Here is a 12,611-nt window from a genome sequence, read left to right as displayed (position 1 = left end):
CTGTAGTGTGATAAGATCCTATGGAAACAGAAGTATCTGCCATTCTATTTCTCACAGAGGGTTAACCTTGTGAAAAGAGCTATATTTTCCTTGAGAAACATGAAACATAAACAACAGCTTCTAAAATGATTTTCCTCCAATGGAAACTGCATAAGAAGTAGAGGTGACCGTACTATCAACAGGCTAGATGACCACCATCAAGTCAAGTGCATCTGGTGAGGGGACGAGCAGCAGTCTTCCTTTGAAGCCCAAGAATACATCCCAAATGGCACCCTATTCCCTACATAGTGCATTACACCCGTATGGGATTTGGTCAAAAGTAGTGCAATACATAGGGAATAGGGTGCCATTTGGGAAGAACACAGCTCTTTTACATATCACAAGTTAAACTGGAGTAAATTACGTTTTTTGAAAGTGTTCCAAAGTAAAATTCTTCATTCTTTGGTGAAAGTCCTATTCAGTCCAACTTTAAACATATCAGTCCGAAGTAGAAGTTAGAAACTGTTACCCCCTTTTTAAAAGAATGAGCTTCAAGAGAGGACTTTCCTCTCATCCTCTTCCTCTTTCCTTACTGATGATAGCAGGGTATGGCAGGACAACAGGATAGCTAATGCTAAAACTGTTTTGCTGTCCCTTCTGCTGACTGATCTGTATTCATTTATTAAAACAAACGTAACAGCAATGATTCAATGACAGAATCATTCATATAAATGTTTATTGTACAGTACAATTAAATAGCTAATTAATATATAATCAGTATAAACCTAACATAAGCTTCATGCAATGCAATGTCACTGATGAGAATATGCAGACATGTATGGTATTTACAGTATTAGCCATTACAGATGGACGTAAGGTGTGAGCTTTTTCTTCTAAAATTACATAACATTCACTACACCTTTCCTGCAGACAAATGACCAAATTGCCCTCTAGTGGCCTCATGGGTGGAATGTTATTAATATTTTTTATAATTTCATAATTAATAAACATTATTTTACAACACACCAAAAATCTCACGGTTATGTTATATTTCAGTCTTCTGTGAAGTATATAAAGTATAATATTGGGATGCAAACTCAAAGTGTAATACATTTTAACTCTATATCTGACATGGTAAAGGTGTCTTCTTTTTTTAAAGCCCATAACCATGTGTATGAGATGTATACTTTTGTTTCAAAGTAGATTTGATTAAGACTACCAAGACATATTTCCAATAGAGCGCCAACGCTCTGATCATCAGGGTCTATCTCTGAATTCTCTAAATTAAGTTTATAGTTTCAGTTGCCTGTCAGAGGCCTAGTGTCCAGAGGTTAGGGTGTGAGATAACCAAACATGCCTGCTGGTCACTCTGACCCTTCACCCAAGCCTGACAGGTCAGAGCTGGAGGCATGGGAGACGGGCACACTGCCGCTGAGCTCCTATCCCCAGCTCATGTCCAAGGGGTCACTTTGTGTCCCTATATAGTGGGGTCTGTAGGGTAGAGGTGGTGCTGCTGGTGCTGGTAAATGCTTTCCCCCTGCTGGCTACAGGTGAAGTATGTGTCTGGATGGAGTCATCATAACTGGCCCTGAGGCCTAACAGGTAGGTGGACATCATCCAGATCCAGAGAAAGGAAATCAGTTGGTGGAGTCACTCTCAATGTCTATACCTCCTACATAGCAGTCAAGGTTGAGGAGCTCAGGGTCAGAGTCAGTGCAGGAGGGGGCAGGCTTTTCTATACATATACACTGCAACAGTTCCTGGTCTACGGGACGCTGAGCACTCGGCATCCAATCAGATGTGTCCCAGTGATAGCCTATTCAGGGCGAAAATGTTATCAGTGAAAAACAAGCATCACAACTATGTAACAATGGTTCATATTTTGGCACAAATAAGCTGTGCTTCGCTGTGAATGAGATGTGATTTAGCTTTATAATTAGTACACAATTAGATTCTCTCAAAGTGTCTGTCTCCCCTTACACACAAATACAGACATGCATAGATCATCTCAGTAGTCTGTTACTGTGACCATTTTTACATTTACATTTAAGTCATTTAGCAGACGCTCTTATCCAGAGCGACTTACAAATTGGAAAGTTCATACATATTCATCCTGGTCCCCCCGTGGGAATTGAACCCACAACCCTGGCGTTGCAAGCACCATGCTCTACCAACTGAGCCACACGGGACCATTGTTGGAGAATAGTCTGATAGGAGGTTTGGAGAATATAAACTGTGGATAATTATAGGGTGTCCAATCTAAAAAACAATAGCTAAAATAATGTGTAGACTCTCCACTAAGAAAACCAATGTTCCAAACCTTATGTCTCTATCATAATCTGTTAAAAAGTTTACCCTTGTAGGATGGCCAAGATTAGGGTCACAGTAACTAAACTCATCATCTGTCTTCTCCAATCAGGAGGACATAAAACAACATAGAGGTAAGACACAGTTGAAGTCGGACGTTTACATACACCTTAGCCAAATACATTTAAACTCAGTCTTTCACAATTCCTGACATTTAATCCTAGTGAATATTTATAATGTTATTTCTAACTTCTGTTGACTCCAACATGGCGGATATTTCTTTGGCTGGATTGAGCGCCGTACTCAGATTATGCTTTTTCCGTATTTTTTGGGGGAAATCTGACACAGCGGTTGCATTAAGGAGAAGTCTATCTTTAATTCTGTGAATAACACTTGTATCTTTTATCAATGTTTATTATGGGGTATTTCTGGGATTTGATGTGGCTATCTGCAAAATCACCGGATGTTTTGGAATCAAAACATTACTGCACGTAACGCGCCAATGTAAACTGAGATTTTTGGATACAAATATGCACATTATCGAACAAAACATACATGTATTGTGTAACATGTTGTTCTATGAGTGTCATCTGATGAAGATCATCAAAGGTTAGTGATTAATTTTATCTATATTTCTGCTTTTTGTGACTCCTATCTTTGGCTGGAAAAATGGCTGTATGTTTTTTTGACTTGGCTCTGACCTAACATAATCATATGTTGTGCTTTCGCTGTAAAGCCTTTTTGAAATCGGACAGATGGGTAGATTAACAATAAGTTTCTTTCATTTGCTGTATTGGACTTGTTAATGTGTGAAAGATACATATTTATAAAAAATATTTTTGAATTTCGCGTGCTGCCTTTTCAGCGGAATGTTGTCGAGGGGTTCCGCTAGCGGAACGCCTGCGCTAGAAAGGTTAACAAGAAATTTGTGGAGTGGTTGAAAAACGAGTTTTAATGACTCCAACATAAGTGTATGTAAACTTCCGACTTCAACTGTAGATATACATTTTGAGACATGACATTTTAATATACGCTTTTTTTAGTATACGCTATTAATGATACATTTCTCAAAAAAACAAGTGTATCTCTATGAAATGTCAACGGAGCACTGAGCGTACCGCAAGCTATTTATTTTCAAAGTCTTTTACATTTCATTTAATTTTCAACATATTCAAATAATGATTGATAGACAATTTCATTAAATACATTATTTCAACGTCAACAAAACAAAGGAGATGATTGTGGACTTCAGGAAACAGCAGAGGGAGCACCCCCCTATCCACATCGACGGGACAGTAGTGGAGAGGGTAGTAAGTTTTAAGTTCCTCGGTGTACACATCACGGACAAACTGAATTGGTCCACCCACACAGACAGCGTGGTGAAGAAGGCGCAGCAGCGCTTCTTCAACCTCAGGAGGCTGAAGAAATTCGGCTTGTCACCAAAAGCACTCACAAACTTCTATACAGCATGCACAATGGAGCATCCTGTCGGGCTGTATCACCGCCTGGTACGGGCAACTGTCTCCGCCCACAAACCGTAAGGCTCTCAGAGGGTAGTGAGTCTGCACAACGCCATCAACCGGGGGCAAACTACCAGGACACCTACACCACCCGATGTCACAGGAAGGCCATAAAGATCATCAAGGACAACAACCACCCGAAGCCCACTGCCTGTTCACCCCGCTATCATCCAGAAGGCGAGGTCAGTACAGGTGCATCAAAGCAGGGACCGAGAGACTGAAAAACAGCTTCTATCTCAAGGCCATCAGACTGTTAAACAGCCACCACTAACATTTTAGTGGCCGCTGCCAACATACTGACTCAACTCAGCCACTTATAATGGGAATTGATGGAAATGTATGTAAAATGTATCACTAGCCACTTTAAACAATGCCACTTATATATTGTTTACATACCCTACATTACTCATCTCATATGTATATGTATATACTGTACTCTATATCATCTACTGCATCTTGCCATCTTATGTAATACATGTATCACTAGCCACTTTAAACTATGCCATTATGTTTATATACCCTACATTACTCATCTCATATGTATATACTGTACTCTATACCATCTACTGCATCTGCCTATGCCGTTCTGTACCATCACTCATTCATATCTTTATGTACATATTCTTTATCCTTTACACTTGTGTGTATAAGGTAGTAGTTGTGGAATTTTTTAGGTTAGATTACTCACTTGTTTATTACTGCATTGTCGGAACTAGAAGCACAAGCATTTCGCTACACTCGCATTAACTTCTTGCAACTATAGGGGGTGCTGTTCCGCATTAGCATATTTGTGTCTCAAATTAAACTGCCTCGTGCTAAATTCTTGATCGTACAATATGCATATTATTGTTATTATTGGATAGAAAACACCTTCTAGTTCTATAGAAGTTGGAATTTTGTCTCTGAGTGGTACAGAACAATTTCTACAGCACTTTTCATGACAGGGTTCAGATTTCAAAATTTTTACCTCTGATCTGGGGTCTGTTTATAAGGCCACAGTGAATGCTATGAAGAAACCGACACTGCCTACGTCTTTCTCTGGTGTCTGTACGTCATCACGTTTTCAATGAAATCGATGGGACGTTCACAGCCATTATAAATGACAAAAATGTACAGAGACCCCCCTTTCTCAACGTGCGCCTCAAGCGTGAAGGCCATCGGACCTGCCTCGTTCCAAATCGTTTTCTAACCAGCAATATTTCTCCGGTCATGTTTTCAGTCGTTATAGTTGTTAAAAACATCATAATGTAGTGAATTTGAAACGTTTTATAGCAATTTATATCCGTTTAGTGCGATTCTGAGGAATTTATTTGTCGTGCACTCTGAAAGTTTGGACACGTTTTAGGGTGTCGGTCGTTGTGGTGGACATTTCGAAGGACAGAGGACATCTATCGACCAAAAGACGTTTATAACAAGAAAGGATACATTGCCCAAGAATCTGATGAAAGAACAGCTCAAGTAAGCAATATTAATATGATATACATGTTTTCTGCCGAAATATTTTAAACGCATATTTCGCCATTTTGTTTGGTATAGCTTCACTTGGCCAACCCTGTATTGAAAAGTAAGGATAATTTTAAAAATGTAAATCAGCGGTTGATTAAGAACTAATTTGTCTTTCGATTGCTGTCAACCCTGTATTTTTTAGTCAAGTATTATGATTAGCTTTCAATTAAACTAGATCACTCTGATAGATGACGTCAGACATATTGAGCTTGATTTCCTAGTATTTTTATTGTGTAACCACGGTTTTGTATGGCTAAATATGCACCTTTTCGAACAACTGTATATGTATATTGTAAAATGATGTTACAGGAGTGTCATCGAAGAATTCTGAGAAGGTTAGTGAAAAAATTAATATATTTTGGGGTGATTACGTTAAGCGCTCTTTGGCTGGAATCGATGCTCTTGTAACGTTTTCACATGTGGTATGCTAACTTATCGATTTATTGTGTTTTCGCTGTAAAACGCTTAGAAAATCTGAAATATGGTCTGAAATCACAAGAACTGGGTCTTTCCATTGCTATGCTTTGTCTATTCTTATGAAATGTTTTATGATGAGTAAATTGGTCATACACGTTGCTCTATCTAGTAATTCTAGTCAATTTGTGATGGTCGGTGCAATTGTAAACTGTGATTTCTACCTGAAATATGCACTTTTTTCTAACAAAAACTATCCTATACCATGAATATGTTATCAGACTGTCATCTGATGGTTTTTTTTATAGGTTAATGGCTATCAATATCTTAGTTGAGCCGGAATTTGGCTGATACGGCACCTGAAGGAGTAAGAAACTGATGGAGTTAGAATAGTGGTGTATTTTGCTAACGTGMTTAGCTAATAGATTTACATATTGTGTCTTCCCTGTAAAACATTTAAAAAATCTGAAATGGTGGCTTTATTCACAAGATTTGTATCTTTCATTAGGTGGCTTGGACTTGTGATTTAATGATATTTAGATGCTACTATCTACTTTTGAAGCTATGCTAGCTATGCTAATTAGTGTGTGGGGGGGTGGGGGGTGCTCCCGGACCCGGGGTAGAGGCTCGTGAAAGGTTAACATCTGCTAACCATGTGTATGTGACAAATAGAATTTGATTTATTTCAAACTGAAGCTGGAATGACAACAAACTAGCTGCATTTTGTGTTTTTCTATTGACATTTCTTTGTATATATCCATAAAATGCTGATTCATGATTTCGACTGGCTGAGAAAAGCTGCCAGCCTGTCTGTTTCGTCGCGGCACCACATTCATTACCATAGAACAGCTGGAGACTGAATTTCAATATTGAAACAAACAGCAAGGTTATTACACATCTCCGCGGTTGAAAAACAAATGCTAGTCTAAAAGAAATGGGAGATAATGTCTAGATACTTTTTAGAATGTAGATCTAGTATATAAAATGCCTGTCTGAGCTGATGAGACTGTGGATTGCGCAGTCAGACGGAACAGAGTAAATAGGCATTTTAACGTCATAGATTTAGCCGATGGTAACTTGTGGAATAGACACTGTCTGGAATGCATTTTTAACCAATCAGCATCAAGTATTAGACCCACCCGTTGTATAATTAAGCTTTTTGCGACCCACAGAAAAAACTTTGCAGACAACCACAGCATATAAAATCCTCAAAAGTCACTGTGAGAAGCTCTTGGTACGTATTATTGGATGTATTACGTTACAAAATCCAACTTTTAGGATACAATGTTAATGATATGTTAGAGAAAGACCTCACGGAGTGATTCAGAACATGAACAATCATATTTGTCTTGGTGAAATTCCATCACCAAACACGTTTTCACCCACTCTGTGCAGAGTGGGCGGACACCTAATAATTAGTGATTTCACAACATCATTGTGAAATCTCCTCTGTATTAAATCAGATTAGACACCCGCAGGCCTTCAGCAGCACATTCAACAGTAAGATGTTATAAAGGGTTTATTTACAAGCCAGCACATTGTTAAACGGTCCTTTTGGAGTACCATTCTGCATTCGCTACGGTAAGCTAACAGAGCATGAGAGGAGAGAAGACAAGCACATCACCTCTGGTGTTTTGAAGATCACAAGCCTAGTAATGACAGCTGAGAGAGAAATAAAATATTTCAAGTTTAAAATCAAGAGTTTATACTACAAAGAGACAAATTAACACCCATGGTAGTCAGTGTATTGGACTGATGCCTACTGAAGAGCATATACTGCATGTAAGGATGTAGACAGAACCACTGAGACCTAGTCAGAACCACTGGGACCTCGAGCCAGACCCACTGGGACCTCGAGCCAGAACCACTGGGACCTCGAGCCAGAACCACTTACAGCCAACATGACCTAATCTACTGACTCCCTAAACACAACTGCAGTGGCTTGCAAAAGTATTCACCCCCTTGGCACTTTTCCGATTTTGTTGCCTTACAATCTGGATTTTTTGGGGGTTTGTATCATTTGATTTACACAACATGCCTACCACTTTGAAGATGCAAAATGTGTTTTATTGTGAAACAAACAAATAACACAAAAAAACATAACTTGAGCGTGCATAACTATTCACCCCATCAAAGTCAATACCTTGTAGCAATTACAGCTGCAAGTCTCTTGGGGTACGTCTCTATAAGCTTGGCACATCTAGCCACTGGGATTGTTGCCCATTCTTCAAGGCAAAACTGCTCCAGCTCCTTCAAGTTGGATGGGTTCCGCTGGTGTACAGCAATCTTTAAGTCATACCACAGGTTCTCAATTGGATTGAGGTCTGGGCTTTGACTAGGCCATTCCAAGACATTTACATGTTTCCCCTTAAACCACTGGAGTGTTGCTTTAAGCAATATACTTCGGGTCATTGTCCTGCTGGAAGGTGAACCTCCGTCCCAATCTCAAATCTCTGGAAGACAGGTAGAAGGTGTTTCCTAATAACATGCATTAGCCTGGATTCCAGCACTTACACTGTGATGTGTCAGTGGGTCATTGTCCTGCTGGAAGGTAAACCTCCGTCCAAATCTCTGGAAGACTGAAACATGTTTCCCTCAAGAATTTCCCTGTATTTAGCGCCATCCAGCATTCCTTCAATTCTGACCAGTTTCCCAGTCCCTGCCGATGAAAAACATCCCCACAGCATGATGCTGCCACCACCATGCTTCACTGTGGGGATGGTATTCTCGGGGTGATGAGAGGTGTTGGATTTGCTCCAGACAGTGTTTTCCTCGACGGCCAAAAAGCTCAATTTTAGTCGCATCTGACCCAGAGTACCTTCTTCCATATGTTTGGGGAGTCTCCCACATGCCTTTTGGCGAACAGCAAACGTGTTTGCTTATTTTTTTCTTTCAGCAATTACTTTTTTTATGGCCACTCTTCCATAAAGCCCAGCTCTGTGGAGTGTATGGCTTAAAGTGGTCCTATGGACAGATACTCCAATCTCCGGTGTGGAGCTTTGCAGCTCCTTCAGGGTTATCTTTGGTCTCTTTGTTGCCTCTCTGATTAATGCCCTCCTTGCCTGGTCCGTGAGTTTTGGTGGGCAGCCCTCTCTTGACAGGTTTGTTGTGGTGCCACATTATTTATATTTTTTAATAATGAATTTAATGGTGGGATGTTCAAAGTTTTGGATATTTTTTTATAACCCAACCCTGATCTGTACTTATCCACAACTTTCTCCCTGACCTGTTTGGAGAGCTCCATGGACTTCATGGTGCTGCTTGCTTGGTGGTGCGCCTTGCTTAGTGGTGTTGCAGACTCTGGGGCAGTTCGGAACAGGTGAATACGTACTGAGATCATGTGACACTTAGATTGCACACAGGTGGACTTTATTTAACTAATTATGTGACTTCAGAAGGTAATTGGTTGCACCAGATCTTATTTGGTGGCTTCACAGTAAAGGTTGGTGATTACATATGCATGCACCACTGTTCCGTTTTAAAAAATATATTTTTTTTTCACTTCACCAATTTGGCCTATTTTGTGTATGTCAATTACATGAAATCCAAATAAAAATCAATTTAAATTACAGGTTGTAATGCAACAAAATAGGAAAAACGCAAAGGGGGATGAATACTTTTGCGAGGCATTGTATCTCCTGCCTCCCTGAACACAACTATCTCCTGAAACAACTAGTGTAGTATAAGATAGGAATGATACCTTATTTTCCACAGTAAATACTGTGTGATTGAAGTCCTATGAGGGCTAAGGAGGGAGTAACAAGAGAAATCTAACATTAGCACACAATAAATGTACCAAAAACTACATAGGGTTAATACTCCATTGAGTAATGGAGGTGGGAAAAAATAGATGGGAATTTAACCATATGTTTCAGAATAAACAAATGCTAATGGTATGGATTGGAACCACAGAAGCCACAAACTACACTTAACACAAGAGTTCAAGACAACACAAGGATGTGATATTACACTTACATCAGGAGACTATAAGGAGACTGTCAAACTATCAGGAGACTATCAGGAGACTGTCAAACTATCAGGAGACTATCAGTTGATTGCCAGACTATCAGTACTGTACATGTAGATTGCTAGACTATCAGGAGACTATCAAGAGATTGTAAGACTATCAGGAGACTATTGGGCTACTTCCCACAACGTCAATGTAAATGACAACTTACACTGTGCCCCCTGTTAAACCCTGACCTGGGGCTGTGCATAGATTTAATCCAAACTGGAGCTGAGACTAGAGAAAAGGAGAGGAAGAAGGACAAGTGACATAAGAGAGAACACTCATTCAGAGGTATCATTACAGGTAGGTGTTGCCTAATAACATGCATTAGCCTGGATTCCAGCACTTACACTGATGTCTCACCCTGTCATCTTGGACGAGTAAGGAAACCTACCGTTCTCATCTCCTGATCCTGACTGGTAGGAACAGAGGGACTCTGAGGCACTGCCACGGTTTTCCAGGTCTTTCCTAGATCTCTGAGTGGAGACCGGATCCAGCTCCACTACCTCTTCTGGGGGAGACAAAGATACAAATCACTTATTCATCCTTATGACCTTGCTGATGAAGACAAGATTGTTTGATTCACCATAAACACAAAGCTATCATACTGTACTATATGTAAAGCCACATCAAATGTGCAATTTAATTTTGTTGTTTACAATAAAAATACATGCACGTTATCAAAGTAAAGCTGATAGGTCAAAATGTGAAAACTATAAATGACAAAACAGTGTCTTCTCATTTCCTGCTCCCAGCCTCCAGTCATCTGCTCTCTCACCATCATAGTGGTAGTCCCAGCAGGGTTTCTGGATGGAATCCGTCTCTGAAGGGGTGTTGGAATGCAGGCGGCGTGGCAGGGTGGGAGCCACACTGCACACTGCCACCCCTCTCCTCAGCATGTGCACGGGGTCTGGGTCAGGGGTGCTGTGCTCTGTGGGTTCCACCAACCCAAGGCCTTCGCAGGAACCCTTGTTCAGGTTGTGGCGTGAGTTGCTGGGGTAACTAGGGGTGTAGGAGATGGGTCTAACTGGGATCTGTGGTGGAACGTCCAAGTAGACTGGGACTCCCCGGCTGGACTTGACCTCCAGGTAAGCTCTCCCAAAGAACTCTTTACCATCTTCATCCTTAAGGTTCAAAGTTCGAACGTCACAATTCTTTGTCATATATTCAAAAATACAATCAATCACTTACTGACAACAGATATGATACCTCATATTCCTTAGATCCGTCCTGTTTGGCCCTCTTCCGGACGGCTACAAAGAGCAGAGACAGGCCGAAGATGGTGACCAGGAACAAGGCCAGTCCCAGGAGTTCCTCCAGGCCGATGGACCAGCTGGTGAACAGCAGCTCGTTCCTGACCAACATCTCGAGCTCACACTGCCGCCCAGCGAACCCCACCACGCAGCTACAGTTGAAGGAGCCGTAGGTGTTTACACACACACCTCCGTTAGAGCAGAGGCTCTCTGTCTGCATACACTCATTTACATCCCCAAGGCACCTGGGCAGAAGAACACCGTCCAGAGTCACATTCACATACAGCATCTATATGGAGTGTGTTCCAAATGGTCCCAATATAGTGCACTACTTTTGACCAGAGCTCTGTAGTGCACTATGTAGGGAATAGGGTGCCATTTGGGATGCATATATCCAGAACCTATATACAGTACATATTGCAGCTCTGGCACAGTGTGACATCATGGATGTGTCATACCAAACCCAGAGTGGAAGAAAGCGGGTTAGTGAGAGTAATGGATGTTTCTGCTTACCGTTCTCCCTGAAAACCCGGCTCACACTCACACACAGCCCCATCCAGACTGTCGATACAATGTCCACTGTTTCTGCAGGGGTTATCTTTGCAGTACGGACCAACCGCACACCTGGAACATAGACACGCTTTTTAACTTCCCATACATCATCTATTTTCTACAATTTTTCACCAACAACAACGCTATGAGAAACGTCCAACCCCACGGGATAGCAGACATGTGACTAACACTATAAGGTTCTATCTGCGCAAAGCATAGTTCAGAGAAAATTAGCATTAAAGTCTCAGAACTGTTTTGTGGTGATTTCTTCTTTCATAACCCATTAAGGTCCTCACCATAAAGGTACAGTGCTTTCAGAAAGTATTCACACCCCTTGACTTTTTACACATATTGTTGTGTTACAGCCATATTTGAGCCACTGGCCTACATACAATACCCCATAACGTGGAATTATGTTTTTTGAAAAATGAAAAGCTGAAATATCTTGAGTCAATAAGTATTTAACCCCTTTGTTATTGCAAGCCTAAATAAGTTCAGGAGTAAAAATGTGCTTAACAAGTCACATAACAAGTTGCATGGGCTCACTGTGTGCAATCACCTTTCAGCAGGACAATAACCTAAAACACAAGGCCAAATCTACATTGGAGTTGTTTACCAAGAAGACAGTGAACGTTCCTGAGTGGCCTAGTTACAGTTTTGACTTAAATATACTTGTATGGCAAGACTGAAAATGGATGTTCAGCAATTGTTGTCCGGACCTGTGGCACCTCTCTATGGAGGTGCCACAGGGTTCAATTCTCAGGCCGACTCTTTTCTCTGTATACATCAATGATGTCGCTCTTGCTGCTGGTGATTCTCTGATCCACCTCTACGCAGACGACACCATTCTGTATACTTCTGGCCCTTCTTTGGACACTGTGTTAACAACCCTCCAGGCGAGCTTCAATGCCATACAACTCTCCTTCCGTGGCCTCCAACTGCTCTTAAATGCAAGTAAAACTAAATGCATGCTCTTCAACCGATCGCTGCCCGCACCTGCCCGCCCATCCAGCAACACTACTCTGGACGGTTCTGACTTAGAATATGTGGACAACTACAAATACCTAGGTG

The 12,611-nt window shown here is 41.0% G+C and overlaps 1 protein-coding gene across 2 annotated transcripts in view; it reads right to left on the bottom strand.

Moving 5' to 3' along the window:
• Nucleotides 1-725: 725 nt before the first annotated feature.
• Nucleotides 726-12,611, bottom strand: part of LOC111967290 (protocadherin Fat 1-like) — a 45,450-nt gene continuing 33,564 nt past the window's right edge. The window contains exons 28-34 of one of the 2 annotated variants that reach the window (XM_070444706.1): nt 11,502-11,612; nt 10,945-11,233; nt 10,514-10,859; nt 10,126-10,246; nt 8,507-8,513; nt 7,351-7,375; nt 726-1,795 (exon numbers count right to left, since the gene is read on the bottom strand). In XM_070444706.1, coding sequence (XP_070300807.1) covers nt 1,617-1,795; nt 7,351-7,375; nt 8,507-8,513; nt 10,126-10,246; nt 10,514-10,859; nt 10,945-11,233; nt 11,502-11,612 — 1,078 coding nt within the window. In that variant the 3' untranslated portion in view covers nt 726-1,616. The remainder of the gene's footprint in view (nt 1,796-7,350; nt 7,376-8,506; nt 8,514-10,125; nt 10,247-10,513; nt 10,860-10,944; nt 11,234-11,501; nt 11,613-12,611) is intronic. The other variant, XM_023992202.2, reaches the window with a different exon arrangement.

The sequence above is a fragment of the Salvelinus sp. IW2-2015 genome, linkage group LG8 (assembly GCF_002910315.2).
Source record: "Salvelinus sp. IW2-2015 linkage group LG8, ASM291031v2, whole genome shotgun sequence".
NCBI classification, from domain to species: Eukaryota; Metazoa; Chordata; class Actinopteri; order Salmoniformes; family Salmonidae; genus Salvelinus; species Salvelinus sp. IW2-2015.
The sequence above is the reverse complement of the archived record's forward strand: the minus strand, read 5'-3'. Positions and strand labels throughout refer to the sequence as shown.